We start from the raw sequence: 23,178 nt of genomic DNA, 5'->3' as shown, positions 1-23,178 counted from the left end.
AACTTACTTGGCGATTCGTTTCCCGTCAATAATTCTAGCCATATCTAGACGCGGTCAAAGTGGGTACGGCAAAACTTTCAGCCTCTGACTTTGTTAGCACTCAAGGCACATTTGGATACCTCTCTCCAGGGAGGTGATCACCTCCCTGCTCTCTAGGAGGTATTTGACACCCAGACCCAGCGCTTCACGTGTTCAAAGTGCAAATTTGTCGATGGCAAAGAGTATAGAAGCTGTTTAGTGGTGACTGTTAATGTTAGGCCTACTCTTTGGTCGATGGCTTCACGATCACGATAAGGTTCCGTACGTATCCGAAACTAGGCCGACAGCGGGCGCTGCTCCACTCGCTCGAATAGTACCGCACCGCTCATATTTTCAATGACATATCCCACAGAGTTCTGTGACATATCCTCACGGTATGGCTGTGCTCGCAGTGGCAGAAAGACAGATCAAAATTGCATAATGTGATAGTTAATACGTATGTCTTGGTATCGGTTTTGTCTTGCACCTCCCTGGTTGTACACTGTACTAGTATCGCGAGCGTAGGTGGTGAGGGAAAATATATATTTTATAAATGACACAGGAAAGGTATATGGATGAAAAGAGTCGGGTCGGGATGCAGTATTGATGCTCAGAAATGCTCCTGATCAATGTCTTGTTTGCAAATAGATATTCTCAACAAGGAAGATACCAATTCAGGTCACGCTTCATTATATGTTTGTCTCAGTGACACACATAATTTAATTATATGAAGGTCTTGACTGGTCTTGATATTGTTTGTAAATGAAAACAGAACTGAAACTGACACTGGATCAATAAAAAAAATATACACACACAAACATATTTATACAAAACAAATTAAGAAATCGCGCCTTGGATATGAATTATTCGCTCAATGGTCTTGGAATTTTTTTGGCTCAATTTTTTTTTTTTTTTTTTTTTTTTTTTTTTTTTTAACAGCCTATGATGTAATCTTTTCCTGTCAGGGATCTCCAGGTCTGATTTAGGCTTTATGTAGTGGTTTGAATTATGATGCTAAAGCTGTCTCGAGATGAGTTAAGAATGTGTAGTTTTGAGGGATGTTTAGATGAGTAAATTTTGATTGTGTAGGATAAGGTGTGACTTTTGTCGTTGAGTAAGAGGGTATGGTCCTCTTTCAGACCTGGGGACCCAACTGGGGGGGGGGGGGGGCCACTCTCCCTGGGTGTGCTATGAGACGGGGGTCTTTGAGGAAGCTTTGCCTTACTACTTATTGATGAATCATGGTGGTTCTCTTTTTGTATTACCTCTGAATTGCTCTTGTCACTTTTTTTTTTTTCTTCAGGCTTTTTTTCTTTTTCTCGTGTTTGCCGATTGATGATTATATGTTTGTAAATATTGTGATTTCATGTGATTTCGAAATAAAACATATAAATAAAAAAAAAGAACGATCGATTGAAATCTCGTAGGAAATACCAAAGATATTTTTTTTTCAGTGAATAACAATCCCTGACATTTAACTGCCTTCATATTTTTCAAAACGTGTTTGTTTTACAAACACTCTTCATCTTATCTTTAAACATCGCATCCATAAACTAGTCCTGTATTTTAAAAATGGCAATTTCAATACTATTCACCTAATTGCCTCCCTCTCTCCTCTCTCTCTCTCTCTTTCTATCATTATACTCCAATGCGATTTTCGTATAATTTCATCGGATCACACACACACACACACACACACACACGCATCATAAATGCAGTCATGTTGTTTACAAAAGGATAAGGTATTAAGGAATATAGGCCTATCGGTGATTCACCTATTCTATCCATCGAAGACCAATGCCGGAGACTTATTGCCTAGCTGTCAAAATTATCTCAGTATCAGTATACAGGAATGTGTGCATTTTTATTTTAATTGAAATTTCCTTTATATGATTGTATCTTCTTATACAATCATTCAAATTTCGTATGAGGTCAGGATGTAACTAGGGTGGTAGGGCGGATACATCTACACAACAACAACAACAGACATAAAGCTTAAAATTGTTTAAATCAAGAACATATCATTTTGGTCTCCATATCCAAACTTTGTATAATGTAAGAGCAGCTTGGAGCATGGAACATTGAAGCCAGAGAATAATATAGTAAAATACCAATATTCAATTGTCATTCCTTAGAACCTACGCATAATTTGCACAAATTGCGAAGAGATTCCACTCCTTCTCTGACACCTCCTTGATGAAACACTCTGTTTCTGGTGTATTTTAAAAAAGAAAATCAATCCAACAAAATGAATGAACTTCAAAAAAAATGAGAGAAAAATATTCACTTACAGAATGATACAAAAATGACAAAAATCGGATAAGAAAAAAAAGGAATTTATGATATTTTGAATTTTCACATTTTTTCGAAACATTTCTCAACCAGTCTTTTAATATTCAAATGAGCGAGTTGATTATGTCATACTCACACAATTTTTCATGTATGTTATGAAAATGCGGGATTTTTAAAACTTTTTTTTAGCTAATAAAAGTAAAATCATGTTCTCATACCAAATAAATCAGAGTTAACATTTGTTCTCTCTTATTCTGAGTGGTCTTAAGGCAAGTTTTATACTTCTACAGCTGAAATATGTGATTTTTGTCATTTGTAATTATGAAATGAATAAGAACTTGTGAGAGCAAGACATCGTCAACTGGTCAAGAAATGTTTTCGGAAAATAATGTGAAATTTCGAAATGTCATATTTTCCTTATTTCTTATCCAATGGGCCTACTTGTCATTTTCGTATTGGTCTGTATGGAATATTTTTCTCTTTCTTCTGACATTTATTTATTTGTGTGTGTGTGTGTGTGTGGATTTCCTCTTTAAGTATACTACTAGTTGGTTTATAATCCATCCTTCCACCCCATATGTCACTTATATCCCAACACTTTCTTCTTCTTCTTTTTGACGGTTAGGTGAGCTCACTGTATATATAAGCTAGCTGGCATGGCTATGTTCGACATTCCTGTTTAAAAATAAAAATCCATACAGTTTCTTAAAAGAAAATGACATCTGACATTGTTATCATAAGAAACAGCCCCGAATGCGTGTTGTGAGTGAGAGAAAACACTGTAAAAAGAAGCATGAAATATGATAAACTGCGCTGTAGATATGACTTGGGTCCAGCATAAGGGGGTCAAACCATGGATGATAAACATTTACGAAACATTTACCTGAAAAAAAGAATGTTTCACAGACCCCCAAATGATCGACTTCGATTCACACAATTCCAAACACGCACACACATACATTAAGTGTGGTGAATGTGTTATATTACATATCTTGTTACTTAGTATGTTATGATTGTTTTTCAGGAAACCACCTCAGCTTCTCCGTGTCATTGCCACATTGCACGCTTCCTGCAGAAGTTTTTCCCCCTTTGAATTTCTTACATCACAATTCTATCCGTGCAAAATACCACAATGCTCACTTTCCGCGCTTCATTCGCGGCTTGTTATGGTCGAATGGTTATGTAATCTTCGTTGTTGTGTACACGTGCGCTCCCACTTGGTACGTCTGGTGCTGAGACAGATACCCGATTTAGAGGGGAAATAACTTTACGCCGGGCGTGACTCGGAGAACACAAAGCTATACCAGTCTCCCTCAGTGCTTTCGTAACTCATCAAATTTCATAACACTAAAAAGCTCACCAGCGCTTCACAACTAGCAGCAAGTAGTGCACTTGCAAGTTCGATCGGCTCGACTAGGGACGTGAGAAGGACCAACGGGTGTAAGCTGACCACTGACCAGCGAAGAACGAGGGTGGTCGTGGCGCGTCCAACCGGAGAAATTACTAATAGGCTTATATGACATCTCTGCAGGTTACAAGACTAGGTAATGTTGAGAATATTTTTATTTTACTTCTTTCTGTTGTGTGACTGCTCGCTCAGCAGTGACTGAAGTATGAAAACTAGATGATAGCGAGTCTTTATAGGATCTGATTGTCTGTTTCTCTTTTTCTTAATTCTGTGATGTTTTACAGTTCGCTAGGATCGGGCAGTGTTGTACACTACCATATGTTCAGATTTAACAAAGAAAAACGTTGATGAAAATGTCCAAAAATGTCGTCAGGTCTGAAGGAAATATGTTGAAAAATAATTTCCACAAACATATTTGAAGTTCGTGAGGTGGAATTATGGGCGATATGTCTGTCTTACCACTAACCCGACCAGACGCCGCGCCGAATTGCTACATACCGTATTTATACAGGACTGGGCTGTGTATAGTTGGTCTTGGGGTTTGTATGGGAAAGTGTTTGGTGAAAAGGTGAAGGTAGTGTACATAAAGAAGCCAAGGTCATATTGTTTGTATACACTGGTACATACGCAGGCCCGACCAGACGCTACAACAAGGCTGTGTATTGATTATTCGACTTGAAGAATGGATCTGTAACCCAGGGCTGTTTCTTTACTTTCTTCCAACGGATCAAATTGCCTATATTTAAATGACTTTGTCATGTCTACTCTGACAGTAACTATGCAAGATATTGTTACTATTGTTATACAGTAATTGTAGTAATACTGTTGATTTGATATACAATTACTGTATAAGCTGTTATTTTCGCAAGGGTTTAATTTTCGCAAATTTAGCGAATCATAGTTGGATCGCGAATTTAACAACAGGCGAAAATGTCTCCATGCGCCCTGTTAGTAATGCATTAACGCAAGCGTCGGCGTCAATTCGCGAAAACAACATCTCGCGAAATGTCTATGGCCTTGTCATTGGCAAAAATATCTGTACGCGAAAATAACAGCGTACACGTACATGTATACAGTATAAGATTTCAGATGCAGACTCAAATATTATAGTACACTTAGGGTCCTAAACTCTTTAAATGCAGGCGGGGAGAGGGTAGGTCCTACCTAAATTCTCTCAATATTGACACAGCCTACAAAGTTAGCTAAGTAAGTTGAATTGAGTGCTTCCTTTACCAATTTGATATATTTATATTATAATGCAATTCAAAAAAAAAAAATAAACCCACACATTTGATTAATGGTACAGTGTAAAATTCTGACATGTTACAAATAGCAAAGCCTAATCAACAGGACTTCCCTTTTTAACTTTTGGGTCTCCCTTTTCCTCACCGTTTGCGTTCTTTTTATAGACACATAACGACAACCAAACAGACAATAGACATGTAGTATACTATAAAATGATCTCCTGATTATGTCTTAGGGGTGCTGTCGTATCCTTCCACACAAATTAACCCTTTTGAAGACGGGGAGAACAGTGTTTCCTTAACTTGTGTATGCAAGAAGTTGGGAAATGTGAACTTTTCAACAACAGAAAAGTTTAAATTGCATTTTCTGTACACACTTGGTGATTGTATCCTACAATGAAGAGTGCTCAATATGGGCAATTAGGCAAAAAATATTACCTTTCCTAAAAATCATAAATCTGCAATAATTTCAAAAAATATATGAGCTACAGGGACAAAGTTAGTATCAAATGCTAAAATTTGTTTAGTTCTTTCATTTAAGTGGTATTTTGGTACAATTTAAGTGCTTGTAGGCATTCTTTTCTTAGAAAAAATATCCATTTTTGGGCAAAATTTTTGATAATTTCTGAAAAAACACACAATCTTTGACTCTCATTATTCCATATATTCAGAAACACTTCAGCATTTTTTTCAAAGTAGTTTATGGTTAAGAATGAACCCCAAAACACTAATATTAGCCTTGTCTGAGATATGGACTGTCTTAAAGTATGAATATTTGGACTCAAAAAAGTGGACAAAGTTGTAATGTCCGTAACGCTAGAAATGTAATGTCCGTAATGCTACATTTGTGACCCTGTAGAGTTGAATGTGTTGCACACCATTACCAATCTACAACTTAAAAAGGACCAGAGCACTCATTTCAGAAGGAAATTCCTTTTACTTAATGCTCTGATTCAAAAATTTCTCAACATATCCACATGAAGATAAAGAATTGTGTCCAAAAAATGTAATGTCCGTAACGGCAAACGTTTTGTGTAATATCTACCAAATGATTTATAGCAACTGATCAAAACAAGGACTGTTGACATTTCAGGATGACTGGGTTATGATAAACCATGAATGGATTAAGAATGATTATGCTGAGTTGTTGAAATAAGCTCACAAAATCACCAAAATTTCTCTAAATGTAATGTCCGTAACGTTGGAATTGCCCATATCCTCAAAGGAAGAGCTTTACACAGAAGTAATGAAACAAGTTCACCGGTTGACCGCAGGTTCATCCGTATATTGCAACTCTGAGTTTCATGCGACCTCCATATAAGGTGCAATTATCGAGCAATTATTACTTCCCAGAAATAATACCATTGAACAATGCATAAATATGTATGTATGTGTACATATGTGTATATAATATATAATATATATATACACATAATATATATATATATATATATACATGTATCATATACACATATATACATGTATATATATATACATATGTGTGTGTGTGTGTATATATATGTATATATATATATATATATATATATATATATATATGTATGCATACAGTTCTGTGACATCAAGATTTTGTGTATCCTTCCAAACCGATGATGATAGTGTTATGCATCTATTTGACAAACTTTATCTATCATTCCTTTTGAACAGTTTGTCTGAAGTTCCTTAAATTTCATTCAAATACATCTTATTATTTCCCTGCTAAATAACTGAATCCATCTAGGCATATAAAATTCTGGGAAATTTCCCCTTACCCCTAAACTTCATTTTGTAAGCCAAGATTAGAGTGGATTCTGTGGGCACTTGTAACTGTGAAATGCCTATATCTCTTTCTGTATTCACAGTTTACTCAGCTCAAGAGATTGAGATAATCCAACATGTTGGCTAAAACTCTTCACACAACCCTTCACTGTGTGGCAGGCCTTGTGTCTGTGGCCCTCCTGAGGAATGCCTTCCAGTCATCATCGTCTGGCGTCGCCATGGCAGCACAGCCGATAAGATACCGGCACAACGATCACTACCATTACATTTATCCGGAGGAGAGGCCGGGATCTCGACAAGGTCCGTCGGAAGACACGCCCACATCATGGTTTGTCAGCATGAGCGAACAAGTCCTCACAGCCCAGTCGAATCCGACCCAGCTCAATTATGGCATCGCTGTGACTGATGTTGATAATGATGGTGAACTGGAGATTGTTGTTGCTGGGTAAGTAGTCATCTTCAATCCACATCTGTCCATAGCATATAGATAAATACTTCCAAACTTTCCATCATGCCCTGTCGCCCTTAAGAGCTCTTTTATCATTTAATTCATTCACTACCTGGCATAGCAGTGTCTTGGGATGATTTCATTACTATCCTAGAATGAAACTGAAGAATATTGAGAGGAATAAAGGAAAAACAAATGTGTTTTCAGTAATTTTAATTTTTTCTCAATGTCACTGTTCTGCAGGTTCAATGGACCGAACCTTGTGCTGAAGTACAACCATACCACCAGCCAGCTGGAGAATTTGGCCATTGATGATGCAGCATCTCCCTTCTATGGGCTACGAGATGAGGGGGGTCAGGCCATAGGAGTGTGCGCCTGTGACGTCGATGGCGATGGCAGGGAGGAGATCTACTTCCTAAACACGAACCAGGCCTACTGGGGGACCAAGTCCTACCCAGACAAGCTCTTCAAGTGGAGAAATGGCCATTATGAAGATATTCTCTCGGACTCTGCAAATTCTGATGTGACCAATGATTTTGCAGGTAAGAGTACTGAGTATATTTTGAGTGCATGTTGTTGTTTTATAGAAAGAAAGAAGAGTGCATCTTTATATCTTGAGTGCATCTTTATATCTACACTTTTTGGTTTTCTGGAATACCATGTGACAATATGTGACTGCCCAACTCAAAACCCACAAAAAGTCGCAGATAAGGATTTTTCTGTAATGAACCAAAATAGGTCATTTTAGTCGAGGGACTCAGTTTTCTCACATTTGTCGTATCTGGGAGAGTAATCTTGTATCTACCTACTGTTAAAATCTTGTGGCTTAATACAAAACCGGATCAATATATTTGCAGTTTTTCTTTCCCATATTTTTTGTTTTTTTTTTGTGTGTTTTTGGACAGGTGCTGCTTTCACTGTGAAATAGAACATAATTACATTAATACCCCTGCACAGCACACTTATGTGACCCTAATCTTAAGATCTCCACTTCTCCCTTTCTATGAATCTGCATCTCCTAACAATCTCTTTTTCAATCATTTTTTCAGTGGATTGTTGTGTTTTAACAAGTTATTTAGATAATCTTTTTTGATAATTCAAATATAAGTTTATCCTCCTTTTTGGTGTTTTAAGCTGGGTGGTCACATACTAATATGTGTCAGTATTACTTCAAATATTTTGTGTCTTTTTTTACATCTGATTTCCACTGTCTGAGTGCAAGACAATAAAAATTCCTGCTTAAAAAGGAAAAAAAAGTGATAGTTACTGGAGAAAGTTCAAACAACCTGGTAGTGTTATTGTCAGTCTTTGAAATCATCAGGAAGACTACAAGCTTTGATAGTGCAAGAGAGCAAAATGTTTCAGTGATACCACTTTTTCATGTATTTACTTGAGTAGCAATCTCATTGATATTCCAGGGCGCTCAGTGGCATGCATTGATCGCAAGGGAACTGGCCGCTACTCCATCTACTTGGCCAATTATGCAAATTACCAGCTGTCTCCCCCCGTTGGAGCCTGTGCCATGATCGAGATGAATGAAGCTGAGAGCAATGTGTCAGAAGGAACCATCAAGATTGAGAATGTGGCGAGTCAAGTTGGAGTCCGAAAATTTATAGGTAAGTCGACCAAATTTTTGTGTTTGTGTGCTGACTGCCTAGTCTTACAGGTCTTGTAAAAGCTAGGGGCATTGAGCTAGTTATTGGAAGTATTATGAATTATCAGTCAAAAAAAAAACAAAAACCAAACAACAACAACAACCCAACAACAACCTGAGACTGTGTTTATTGTCTTGCTTTGCATTATTTGTTTTCTTCTTTAAAGTGGCCCTCACTATGTGATGCATGGGAGATGTCCAATTTAGCACCAGGGGCTCATTGCCAGGAATTCTGCACTGAAATGCAATTTGTAAATCAGTAATGTCCATTTGAATCTTGAACGAATAGAAACTGTTGTAAGATTTTACGAGAGGAAAAATAGATTTGGATATACCCTGCTAGTGCGGGGCATCCCACTTTGAAGTATATCAGGGCTTGAAGGTGAAACATGGTCAGCTTTACGTTCATACATGTATTTATTTTTCTTAACTCGATAACTTTCAAGACAATACCACTACTGAAATATTCCCATGCTCTATTATGAAACACATATTGCACAATTCATGAAGAAAAACATATGATAAAGTCACACATTTGTATGACTGACATTGAGAGGTGTTTGTAATTTTTCTTTTTTCCAAACAGGAGGGAGAGGGGTTACAGTCGGACCCATTCTGAACGATGAGGGCAGGTCTGATATCTTTTGTGACAACGAGAGGGGCCCAAACTTCCTGTACAAGAACAATGGACAGGGAGTGTTCACTGAAGTAGCTCAAGAACATGGTGAGTGTACATAAGCTTGAAATTTGCATTGGTTAATTGACTTTCTTGTTCTTGGAAGCATCCATCTTTCAACAGTCAAACTTGAACAGTTACATTGTTTATGTGATAAGACATGAGAAATAAAAGAATGGATCCACACTGTCTTCTGTATGACATACATGTATGTACATAACGAGAGACCAGAAGAACCACATTTCATAAATTTGGGACAGACTTAACAGCATGTTCAAGAAAGGAATGCAAGCTGATCATGGAGTATAACAAATAACAGAAGTAGAATGGATTACTGTAATGTTGTATTTACTCAGTTCTTCATGTCACAGGTTGTGGAAAATGCTTGAGACAACAACAGTCAACTTTGTAATTTTTCAACTCTAAATTATTCAGGCCTATAAATGTTCCAGAGGATTGTGCATGATGATATCAAAGATAGTACAGTTTGTATTGTCTTATTTCTTCCACATTGTGCTCTACAGGTGTGGAAGACCCATACAACAATGGCCGAGGTGTTGCACTGGCTGACTTCAATGGAGACGGCAAGCTGGACATCGTTTATGGAAACTGGAATGGAGAGCATCGCCTCTATCTGCAGCAAGAGAGGCAAGGCAGGAGACGCTTCAAGGTTTGTTTCAATTCCAAGATGAAATGCAGATCAGCATATATCTTGGGCCCTAATCACATTAGCAGAAAAAAAAACCCTGTATGGCTGATGTAGAAAAGTAGTACAGCTGCAATCTCTGTATAACCCCACCACATCGAATATGTATTAACGTTAATGCCTGATTAAGTGCATTTCTATGTGGAGAGTCATGCTCTTAGTTTCCTTCAGTGCAAAAGGTATACATGTAAAGAACACCAAGGCAATAGTACATACATTCTATGATGTGATTGACAATGTTTTGGGTTTATCGTATATCCTATGGGTAGAGACAAATACTTTACTTTTGTTTGGTTTTTATAGTGTACATAATATCACCTGTCATAACATGAAGTGTGTATTTCAGTATGAAGTCCTGGAGGCATATGCTGACTTCAGCTATAAATGTATCTTGAAGACAATCATAACTGGATTTGATGTATTTATTTCTAAAGTAAATCTTTCTGTTGAAAATCTTCCCACCTGTAGGATGCAGCTACCCCAGAATTTGCCAGACCATCTCCTATCAGGACCGTCATCGCTGCCGACATGGACAACGATGGTGTGATGGAAGTCTTCTTTAACAACATCGCCTACCGTGGCTGGGCCCCGAATAGGCTCTTCAAGGTCAGCCCCTCCGAGAATGGGCAGGTGCAGATTGAGCAGCAGACTGAGCTTGGCAAAGCTGTGGAGGAGACTGGCCATGGCACAGGTATGTGTGGCTAGTGTGCTGTACTTGTAGGGGTTTTCTTAGTGGGCATTTTAAATAGAGTATCAATTTCTTCAAGAATGACTCTGTCATGTTCAGGGTAGGTCCATTGATCCCTCTATCATGTAACATACATGAAAGCTATTCAAACTCTTAGTGTTGTGACGTGTGATCTTCACAGAGTACTGTCGTAAGTGCCTGTTTTCTGAAGTTCACTGGTACATGAGAACTATCCATCACCGTTAACTATCAGTCACCAATGAAATGCATTTTGAAAGACTTCCCAATTTTAGAACTGATTTTGTAATCAGTTTATGTTCCAAACACACCACAACGAAACACTCTTACACATAGTATTGACTTCAATGTGTATGTATGTATCTACAATTCCTGTTGTGTGACCTAGCTGCATCTTCCCCTCAAATTATCTTCTCACCAGGTGGAGCAGTGACAGACTTTGATGGAGATGGACAGCTGGAACTCATCCTGGCTCACGGAGAGAGTGCCGAGGAGCCACTCACTGTCTACCGCCCTCGCCAGGGAGCAAACAACAACTGGCTGAGGGTCATGCCCCTGACCCAACAAGGCGCACCTGCCCGCGGGGCCCTGGTCAAGGTCACTTCAGGAGATGGCGTGTCCCAGCTCCGAGTGATCGATGGCGGGTCTGGCTATCTGTGCCAAATGGAACCTGTGGCCCACTTCGGCTTCGGAGTCCAAGAGCCGACATTGACCCTGGAGGTGAAGTGGCCAGACACGGCAACCTTCACCCGTCCACTGAGGGTGGAAGAGAGGAATACCATGATCAGAATCCCACATCCTGGTCAGACAGCAGAGGCCAGCCAACAGGATTCATCAAATGGAGATCAGCAGAGTCCATGACTAGTCATGGTCATGCTTCAGAGTGGACTCCTACTAATTTGGTCTCTGATTTAGTCATATCAAATCAGATACCTCTACGTCTAAATGCTATTTTCATTTCATTATGTTTATTCAAATCTTTGCATGTGAAAAGTGTGTGGTAGGATTTGTAGTATGGTGATTACGGCGATACAATGCAGGAAGTTTTGTTTCTCCTGGTGAATATTACTTGCTCAACAAAGCTGAGAATTCTTCCTATGACCTAGTAATGTTGTATGATCTGTCCAATTCTATCCACTAGACTGTGCTGAACAGTTACAATGTGACTGGAGCTGACAATTGTTATCCATTGATAATCAGGTTACACTTTTATTTTAATATGACAATTGAAACATCACACATACAGGACCCAAATATCACTATTTTGCATTTGGAATTGATCAAGCACTTGTTCACATGAGTATACATGCAGTTGCCAGGTAGTGTAGCTTTACTCATAATGAATGAATGAGATAAGATTGAGATGGAACAAACTTGGGTTCTTAAAATTGAAGAGTTCCAAGAGAGCGTGTTCAATAATTACTCTGAGACTAAGATATTGAGTTCAGTATTTATTCTTTGAACCAGAAGAGGTAATTGACGACACAGACAGCAAGTCCAAATGGCCAAACATTGTCAGTGTATTATTTAAGGGAATTGGTAACATTTTATATCAAAATAGACATTTCATATCAAAACAACAAAATATATGAGTGTGGTCTTTGAAACCCTGGTATAGTCCATCTATCAAAGTGCAGGACAATTCTGCTGTAAGGTGTGTGCTACCAACAATTCTTGCCCAGGTAATGTGAACGATTGAGCCTTTCATCTAGACATATGTATTTGTACTTTCACTGGAAGCACAGAGTAAACGGCTTAATCTGATGATATGACACAAAGACTTTTCAACCACATATATGCAGTAGAAAAGTGAATATTATGTACCATACAATCTCACTGCTGTAACTATTGCAGGGTAAAAATTGAGAAAGTTCAATGCTCTAACACGTATAAAATGCATGATTCATCATCTTTATGTTGTAGACCTGTTTGCAAGTGAATGGTCTCCACTGTGTCTGTATGTGGTAGGACATGTTTTCTTAGGCTCATGTAAGTGAGACTATTTTCTTGTGGTTCAAAGTGCAACTACAGTACACTCACATTGTAATGAAGTCCTCGGGACTTGCAGTTTTCTTACATTATACTGTATCAAAATGCCATGACAGCTGAACAGTAAAGTGTATAAAGATTGTACACTGTAGACAAGAATTTTGGGATCTGCATTTCAATTTCGTTGTACAATGTACATGTGTATTGAATATTTGTTACATCCATGTTTGTTATAACAGGAATGCACTGTAATATCACAGGTCTCACTCATGCACTCTCTAGATTAGCTACAGAACCTGTGTATTTAACTTGCTGCATTAGCATTTGTGCTACGTGGCAGCTACAAAAGCAAGCAACTTCAGGCCAGATGGCTCCTCTGAAGGACACAAGCACTGAGGATGAAGTGCCTGGCCTATCATAGACACAGCTGCAGCAGCCAGGGATGACCAGGGACCTCATGATTGACCATCCATGGTCTTATCCATCGAGTCATATGACACCAGCTGTTACATCTTCTTTTGTATTAAAGACAAAAAAAAAAAAATCTGACCAATCACCTTGGTTGTCCTGCAAAGTGACCTGAAGGGGCTAGTGTTGTATCAGAAGGATACAACAAATGCTGGTATGAATGACCTTTTTTTTTTTTTTAAATGAACATCCTGGGCTTGGACACATGGTGACCCAATGTGAATTCTTATATCTGCTGTATTTCCCTTTTCCTCACTCTTATCCTACAATACAGACAAGAATTGGTCTTATCCCGTTAGACTGCACAATATCCTGACAGGCAGACAAGCTTGAGATTTGATTGATTGGGGGGGGGGGGGGGATGGGGAGCCAGGTGTAATAGGATGTGAAGTTCTTAGTGTTTGTGTGTATTATACCAGCATATGCTTCAGTTCATGCATAAATTAAAAGCCAGCACTAAGTCTGATTTTGATATCAGTATAATAGAATGCGAAGTTGTTAGAGTTGTGTATTTTACCAGTGTGTGTTTCTGTGCATGCATAAAATTTAGACATCAGCACAAAGTCTGGTTTTGATATCGTTATAATAGAGTGCGAAGTTGTTAGTGTTATGTATTTATCAGTGTGTGTTTCTGTGCATGCATAAACATAGTTAGAAACCAGCATAAAGTCTGGTTTTGATATCTGAAATCTTCCACATTGATAAGTATCCAAGTTGTCATATGATGAAATCATAGCCGTATATTTATAAGTATTAAGTAAAGCAGGGTGACAATGAATTTGTACTTTTCTACTTTCTCTGTTCAAACTGTGCTATATTTGTACATTGTACGAGTTTTTAACTTCCATCTCTTAACATGTTACTTTTTCGTGAGTAATAAAGAATCTGTTTCTCTCTGAATATCTATGAGTGAGGATACTGGACTCTAATAATACCTGCTGCATTATGTGATCAAGAGTGACTGTGAACATACAAGCTTGTAAGCATGGACTGTTTTAACAGCTGTATTCAAGTGTATACATGAGCACTACATACCTCACCACATCCAGTTCATTGCACATTATTTCTCCCTGTACTTCACTCTCTCTCTCCTCATATACACTTGTAGTTTTCTCCCCTTTCTATCCATGATTTCATTCTCTCGTCATTATGCACGTACATACATTGCTTTTATGATTCTGACTTTCACTTTAAGGGGAATGATACCCAATTACATCAGTGGATTGAGTGCATGTAGTTTGAAGGAAACATCAGTGAAGTTTTAGGTAAACCGGACGATCTGTCAAAAAATTATGAATTTTCAAAGTTTCAGTGGTGCCATTACTAGATGGGAAGACTACAACAGTTCAGGACTGAATTCTTATTTTTCTGGCACAGTGGTAGAGCATTAATTTTCACCTCTTTAAGAAAGTAGGGGGTGCAGTAACACCCTTATCCTATATCAGCAACAAGTCCAAGGGAATGTGTAATTTCGATTTTAGAAAAATGAAATTTTGTGGAATTCTCTTTCTTTTTTTAATTAAATTGTCTTGCAGGGGGTCACAAACTTTTGCAGTCTTCCAATTTTTTTTTGTAAAATTGCCTTGCAGTGGAGTCACAAACTTTTGCCGTCTTCTTTCAGTTTTTAATATAAATGTTTTGCAGTGGAGTCAAAAACTTTTGCAGTCTTCTCATCTATCAATCATGGAACAAACGTGTTATGGATTGTCCAATGTTCTTCAAATTTTACTACTGTGTTCCATGCATCAGTATAGTGCTGCATTCACCCATTTCACAAATGTATTTGGGGCTCATTCCCCTTTTAATACCTTTGTCTTTGAGGGAGAATTCGGTTGAGGTGAAAAGTTCTACTAACCACACACATGTGTAAAGAGGCGAATATGACACTAGTTTGTACTGTCTCTCAATATATTTGCAAGTATTCATACAGGCAGACACACCTGGCAACAATTGACAGACCAAAATCTCCATCAAGAACATGACTTACAGCTAATCTTGACAGAAGTAGATTTGAGAACTATGTTTCATGAACACAATACCAGAATGGAAAAAAAACACCCCAAAACTCAATGTAGACAATAATACATTTCAAAATGCATTTTCCCAGCCTCAGATATGCCATGTGGACAATGGCTTCAATAATCCCTCAAAAAAAAAATCAAATATAAGTTACAGGTGAAGAAAACAAGGGCTAGTTGATTAACAATCTCCCTGTTAATATTCATCCTATCAAAAAGTCAGGCACATGTATGTGTACATGTATAGCTAACACCAAGTGCAAATTGGGTTACTATTCATTCACATATTGAGGTTTCTTCATTCTGATATTTCGCTCCTCAAACAGTTCTCAAATTACAAGACAGGCAAGAGCTCCATTGCAAACATTACATTAATTTACCTGTTTGTTTGTTTTTTGTTTTGTTTTTTTCTGTCTCTCCAGTTAAGTGGTGAACGTGCAATCCCAGTTTCAGCTGTTACTTTTCTTCATAAATACTTCATTGAAATCTACCAAATTAATGCCTTCCACAGATCAAATTCTGATGGCTTTTGCTGATGGGTTTCATTTATGCCTGATATTTTTTAATAAAAAATACAGCACAAGGTAGCCTTTTAGTGGTCTGCAAGATGGTTTCATTAAAAGTGAGTGGCTCACAAGGGCCCTATTTCATGAAAGGTTAGCCAGATAACTACTCTTGGTGGAATGGCAATTGTCATGGTAATGACAAGAATCCAGCTTCTGGATTGGCTGTTGCTATTGGAAGTTGCCATTCCAGCAAGAGTTGTCATCCTAACATCTATGGAATGGGGCCCAGATCCACTCCTTCCTCCTTGTCCATGTGTATGAATCATATCTTTGAAATGAATTGAATGGGGTTTACTCGTTATCAGATGTGGCAGCCCAATGGCTGAATTGCATCTGGTTTACAAGCAATGAAAAGTCTTATGGAAGAAGCAATATGGGTGGGGTAAAAATGCCTTTGTCATGACTTCCCCTCCTCCTTGATGGTAGTCGTGGGGGTATCCTTGGTTTCTTCCTTTGCCTGAAGACCAGTCACTTTGGCACTGATGTCCCATAACTTGGCCGCCATTTCGTCATTTTTGCCGACATCTGCGCACTCTATCTGCTTGCAGTCTCTAAAAGATGAATACAACACATGGATATATGAAATGATACTGCAGTCAAAGTGAAGCCAACACATGCAAAGTTCCACTCTCCATGACTAGTAGACAAGGACAAAAATAATACACTCTCTACACTGTTTCACCATCACATTGATCACTGGTGTTTCTACCCATTCGTCCACATACATAAGTAAGTTATTTCAGACATAAATTTCACCTTACCATAAAGTAAACTGTCATACAGCTTGGAGGAACACCTCTTCTGTCATGGACAGAGGGGAAATATGCATTGATGACTGACTCATGACTGCGCAAGCTGAACATTGGGACCACCGTATTCACCTCTTTAAAAATAGTACACTGTACCTCGTTGTAAGCAAGCAAGTTGTAATAGGGTTTCCCTGTACTTGAATTCAATTGCTCTTGAGCTAGGCCAATTTGGCTTTACTTTGCTTTTTAATTCAAAGTCATTTAAGTCCATGACATGTTGAATCAATAATAGGGACAATATCATTGATGCATCAACACTGATATCATCCACTATCCACTATGAACCGTTTTGACTCGCCAAATTGATTTATTGAAAGTTCCAAGTTATTTTGTGCTACCTTAAAAGGATCGTATAGTTTTGGTTGAGATCAAACTTCAGGTTTCTAGAATTTTTTTTTTTTTTTTGTGAGATGTGAGAAACCTCTTATAAAATATGAAAGAGTATGTGATTCCGAGAGAACTTAAACACTTATTTGATGGAAATTGGTTTTGAAATGGCCGAGATATCTAAAATGAAGTAATCATAATAAAAGGTGTCACCCACCTTTTATTACGATCCCTTTGTTTTACTATTTTTTTTTTTTATGTCTCAGCCAATCCAAAACCGATTTTCATCAAATAAACTTTGAATTCCTCTGAGAATGGTAGGCTCTGTACTAGTTTATAAGTGTTTTCTTGGTATCTTGCAAAAAGTCAAAAGCCCAATCCTCGTCTCCTCCAATACTACAACATCCCTTTAAAGCTTCATCCTTTGCTCTTGACATTTCATGATTACATTCATCTCAATATAGTGTGCTGTTTTAGTTTGTTTCATACTTTGTTTTCATAGTTTATTCCTGTTTCATACTGAGTGAAGAATCAAATTTTAGCCTATAACTTCAAACTCTCCAGAGCTGTATCTAAATATGAACCACTGGACAGACTCATCGTTATCTGTCATTGCCAGAAACTTTGGTCCAACAACTTGTACTATGTAGGTAAAAAAAAACAAACAAACAAACAAACAAACAAACTTGCTGATTCATTCTAAAACCACCCCCTTTTTCCTCTGTTTTTTTTTTTTTTTTTCTCAAAACGTTTGGCTTTTTCCTGTATTTTTTTTTTTTAATCATGACTCACTGGAAATACTGTCCTGAGACTGTCTCCAGTTCCTCCTCGATGGCACAGTAGATGGAGGTCTGGGCTCCCTGCTTTGGGGTCTTGACAAACAGCCAGAAGATGGGACCGAGAACCATCATGGAGAACCCGGACTGATGCATCCCAGTGTGACGGCCGATGTTGGTCTTCACCACCCCAGGATGCAACACATTGGCAGTGACACCAGTCCCTGCAGGAATTAAGGACAGATAAAGCATTCAGTGAAGATGTGTTTTCATTTCCTTTCTTCATCTGGTTTGCTCTTCCCTGCTGATTATTATTATTTTTTTACTTAGTCAGTGGTTAAGATAAGTGAAGGTCATCACAGTGTTAAAATGATGGCCCATGTACTTGTGACAAATTACTGAGATTGAAAGAAAGGGGAAGGCATCCCAATGCATTGCACATTGTACAATGTACTTGAATGCCCCGGCCTTCATGTGACTTTAAGTACTAAAACTGCTTCTGAGGTTTCAGTATACAAAGATGGACATGGAACTTACGACAAAGCATAATTATTGTATAGTACAGAAACTAATGACATCAATGAGACAGTTGCATTCACCTTGAAGCCTTTTACTGAGCTCCTTTGTAAACAGAACATTGGCTAGCTTGCTGTTGGCATACGCTTCTGCTGAATTGTACCTCTCCTCACTGTTCAGGTCTTCAAGGTGTATTTGTCCCACCTTGTGAGCTATGGATGATACATTGATGATTCTACTGGGAGCTGAAGCCTTCAGCTTGTCTAGCAGAAGGTTTGTCAAAAGGAAGTGACCTATAACATGGAAAAGAATGACGAAAAACACTCTTTGCTGAAAAAACAAAATCCACACGCAAAGATCACACCTTACTTGTAATGTCACCAACAACTGATTTTGGAACACAAATCATCTATAGATCTAATAGCCATCTTGACAAAGCAATATACTCATGCAAAGTAAATCACAATCATGCTTCAAATATCTTTCAATTGACCAATCTGATTGAGAACATCATTTAAAAGTATGTACAGAAGGAAGAAGCATTTGTCTTTGTTTTTAAGTTGAAGAAACCACACAAATAATATCTTTACAATCATCAATGAAATCAAATCATGTTTCAACTAAATGTTCGTAATTGTTCTACAAGTTTGTTTGTTTGTGTGGGTTTTTTTTTTTTTGGTGGTTTAACATCAATGTATAATCAATTCCTGGAAAATACACAGTGGCCTGAATTCACGAACATTTTGTCGACAAAATGACCGATTTCGTAACTAAATGGGCCATGCGACACTTGGCGTCCCATATAACAAATACAGTCTTTGTCCACGGTTTAAACCATGGTTTTAATTGTACCACCTTCCGTGAATTCGGGCCTATATGTCTCATTTCCATAAAAATTCAAACACATACAACATGCAGAAAAAAGCTCTTTCAACAGCAATATCTTTCATATATCTCAGCAGTGTTAGATCTATATCAGCCACTGCAAAAACTTAACTATGTCTATATTCATTAATATACATTATGTAGAAAATTTCATGATGTTTACAGTATTGAAAGCAAGAGGGGTAAAGGCTGAGGTGTGAATTTTCTACAATTTGTTTCAATCTTACAAATTTCATTTGTAAAGGGAGACACATTGAAGAAAATTCACACCTCAATGTTAAGTCTTGTTGGCAACAAATACTGAGTCACCAGCATGAAAGCTCTGATTAAACAAGAGAGAGAGCAAGAGAGACTCTCACCAATGTGATTGACACCCATCTGCATTTCAAGGCCATCCTCTGTCTTCCACTTTGGGCATCTCATCAAACCAGCATTGTTGATGAGAACATGAAGATTACTTTCATCTGCAGTATGTGTAAAAAAAAAGGCCATGCCCAACAAAACACTCTCTTGACTACAGTACTGCCTGATTATGAGAGATTTCTTTTTTCCCCCACAAACGTAATTTTCATGTATTGTAATACAGTAACTGTATACATCTAAAGTGAAGCGTACAGAATTGCTACAGATGGAATTATGATGAAAGGACAGAAAATATCCCAACAAAATCTTTTCTTACTTGGTTAATCCCACCTCCTCCTCATGCAATAAGATGCGGGCTGGTAATCAATGCGAAAATCAGCACATAGTTAAGTTTATCTCCATTATCTAGCATGAAGACATTTTGAGCAATTCTATTTATATGTATCTGCCACATTCATGTACAATAGCTGTAGCTGTGCTTAGTTGTTTCCCAATTAAATGTGTATCGCATTCAGTATCCTTTTGTATGAACTTCACTCTCTGTGTATTCAACAACAAAAAAAAATGTATTTAGGAACTTCAAATTTAGTTCCCTAAAATCAGACCAAAATGGAATCATAATCATGCCTAAACATAAAAATCAATATAACTTCCATTTTTATAGTGCAAATGAACAAAATAATAATAAAAAAAAATCACCTGATTTCACCTTCTCTGCAAACCTCCTTATGGAGCCAAAAGATGCCAAGTCCAACTCCATGGCCTTCACGTTGACATTGCCGCTACCCAGGATGATTTCTTTTCTTGCCTTTTCTGCCTTCTTCATATCTCTGCAGGCCAGAATGACTGTGCCTCCTAATTATAAAATGAGAAAATCAAACAAAAGATTAAACACATAAATACTAAATGACCCACAAACTTGCAATTAGTTGGAATAATCATATATCTCAAATAAGTATGCATTTCAAGTGAAGGCAGTGTTTATGTCATCAAATGTTCATTTTAACACAGCTCAAACATAGAATTGATGGAAAAACTTGAACAACATTGTTTTACAAGAAGGAAGTCAAATTAAAACCTAAAATCAAAATAAAAACTGTTATTGATCTTACCTCTCTTAGCCAGTTCCATAGCTGTTTCTTTGCCGATCCCCGAGTTAGCCCCTGTGATTATGAAAACTTTACCGTCTACCATAGCTTTGCTTTTACATTTTCCTCCTGCAAAGTAGTCCCTGGTGAAAAGATTTTGATGAAATGTTGAATCAAGATCAATACATCAAGACGAAATGCCAATACCCCATATTTTAAAAAATTTTCTTTTACTTTTATAGGGTAAACAAAACAGCTGACCATCTTCCTACTCTCTGGACAGTGGCGTATCCAGGCGGGCGAGCACAGGGCACACACCCTCCTTTTATTTTTATTAAAACAAAAGAAATACCCCTGGTAAAAAGAAGAAAAAGGGGGGTGGCGTGTGCATCCCCTTTAATTTTGTAAAGGCGCCCCCTTTTACGGAATTCCTGGATCCGCCCCTGCTGGATGTAGCTTCTCATAATAGACATCACATGGTGAACCCTCAAAAAACTAGAGTGATTTGGTCTATCAAGGTTACAAAAATACAAGTGTCACCAAGAGGAAAAGATATGCCTTGTTTTCTAAACCTCTTCCAGTCTTATGAGTAAGACCTGAGATCTCCTTGGTAGATTCTATTCCCAATTCTTTGTTGCAAAAAGGCAATTATGGCAAAATGTGAGATAGAAAACCCTTATCTGGGCTTCTTGGGTACGAGAAGTTGAGAATTTCAGCCAAGAAACTTGACCGAAAGATAAGTTTATATCTCGTTGTTGGGGATATGTTCCTCGGAGACTACCAGTAGGCCTATGTCTGTCTTCACGGAATCCCCTCAAAAAATGATAAAAACTCCTCCAGACAGATTTTTCTGTCTACCAAGAAATAGGCTCTCTCAACTTTTCTCAAAAAGTTGAAAACGTGAGAGGGCACATTCTCTGCTCTTGCCTTCTCACACAACTTCTAGTGGACCCAAGAAGTTGAGAAGATGTGATCTCAGATGACAACTTTTGATCTTGCCCTTGCCTTTTCGACCCCAATTGGTGTCGATCGGAATATGCAATGGCAATGGTAAATAAAGTTACGCCTTTTTTTTTTTTTTTTTTTTTTTTAGTTTACTGTAGTTTAGTGAATTTTATTGACTCTTTCGACCCCCTCTTGGGGTATGAGAGTAGGTACAGGAAGGAAAACAGAGCCAGAACCAGAAACAAATCAGTGAATACAATTCTTGTAGATTATCATTTTGGATCTGTGCAACTGCTGATGGATAAACCCATGTACATTGCCATTAAAAGAAGGAAACACACACGCAATCCTGAAGTCTAAACATTAAACAAGAAGCGTGAAAGAGTAGACATCTTATCTATAAACATAAACTCTATAAACAATGATAAACCAGCTTGCAGTTGACGTTTAGTGCCACCATGCATGCAGTATAAAGCAGGGAGCTTCCACCTCCCTGCAGCAGTAAGCAGTATAACATGTAGATCCTATGCTATAAGAAAAACAGTTTAACCTGATACAGTGATATTATAACCTATTAACCGTGCTTACTTGGCCAGTACAGTGCATCCGACTAGCGTTCCAAACGTAGAAAATGGAATCACTAGTCGTGGATGAAATATTCTATTCACAAACTCCATGACTTCAGAATGTTGGCTTGTCACTGCTCTCAAAGGAATTGCAAATTGTCAACGTTGTATTTGTTGATAGATCTCGCACTTCACTTGACCTCTCGCTTGCTTGTACATGCTGCGAGCTGCTCCCGCAGTGCATATAATGCAGTAGATCTAAGTAGTATAGTGAGGTGCCCGCACCTCGTCAGGGGCCCGAATACCGTCACCCCGCTTAAAATTGTTTTGAGCGCACTAAACAAAAATTTATGCCCGGGACTGTCTTCAGTACGCTTGAAACTTGGCAGGGCTACCACAACCAAGCAAATTGTGGTGAAAACCGAACAGTTTTTCGCGAAAATCTGAAATTTTAATTGGGCTATAGGAATACGTGTTATAAGTCACCCGCACGCATCCTTTACGTGTATGTCTATGGGAACATCACGGTCACCCGCACACGTCTTTCACGTGCTAAGTCTATGGGAGAGCGGGTGACGAGTTGCGGGCCCCTTCCTTAGCGCGCAACTTTTTTTGCATCGTTCGCGTTTGACGACGATAGCTGCAAATTTTCAATATCGATCAGTGAACTTGTGATTCCATTGGAATTTTCAGCATTTTTCCTGTATATGAGTTGGATTTCAAAGAATTTCAGTGGCGAAATGTGATTCAAATACGGGCAAACATTAACTATGACGAGGTGCGGGTCACCCAAGTATACTCGTAGTGGAAGGACATGAGAAATATTATGCAACAACCTCAGTTACAAAACAGATCGCGCGTAGCATGACCAATTAGATGAATATTCATATATTGATGTTGCCTATGCCGTTTCTAGTGTTGTGCGTAACTGCTC

General features: G+C 38.1%; 2 protein-coding genes across 2 annotated transcripts; one reads left to right on the top strand and one right to left on the bottom strand.

The window, feature by feature from the left end:
• The first annotated feature begins 3,754 nt into the window (after nt 1-3,754).
• Nucleotides 3,755-13,722, top strand: LOC140229040 (cartilage acidic protein 1-like). Its single transcript, XM_072309304.1, has 8 exons — nt 3,755-3,854; nt 6,822-7,183; nt 7,430-7,728; nt 8,605-8,802; nt 9,427-9,564; nt 10,041-10,186; nt 10,691-10,913; nt 11,350-13,722. Exons 2-8 carry the CDS (start codon nt 6,855-6,857, stop codon nt 11,787-11,789), a joined length of 1,773 nt encoding a protein of 590 aa, XP_072165405.1. The 5' UTR covers nt 3,755-3,854; nt 6,822-6,854; the 3' UTR covers nt 11,790-13,722.
• A 1,559-nt stretch (nt 13,723-15,281) lies between these two features.
• Nucleotides 15,282-22,837, bottom strand: LOC140229029 (retinol dehydrogenase 13-like). Its single transcript, XM_072309294.1, has 7 exons — nt 22,267-22,837; nt 20,758-20,876; nt 20,345-20,500; nt 19,642-19,746; nt 18,481-18,690; nt 17,898-18,105; nt 15,282-16,520 (listed from the first exon to the last, which is right to left on the bottom strand). Exons 1-7 carry the CDS (start codon nt 22,353-22,355, stop codon nt 16,367-16,369), a joined length of 1,041 nt encoding a protein of 346 aa, XP_072165395.1. The 5' UTR covers nt 22,356-22,837; the 3' UTR covers nt 15,282-16,366.
• Between the last annotated feature and the right edge of the window lie 341 nt (nt 22,838-23,178).

This window comes from Diadema setosum, chromosome 1 (genome assembly GCF_964275005.1).
Source record: "Diadema setosum chromosome 1, eeDiaSeto1, whole genome shotgun sequence".
NCBI classification, from domain to species: Eukaryota; Metazoa; Echinodermata; class Echinoidea; order Diadematoida; family Diadematidae; genus Diadema; species Diadema setosum.
The sequence above is the reverse complement of the archived record's forward strand: the minus strand, read 5'-3'. Positions and strand labels throughout refer to the sequence as shown.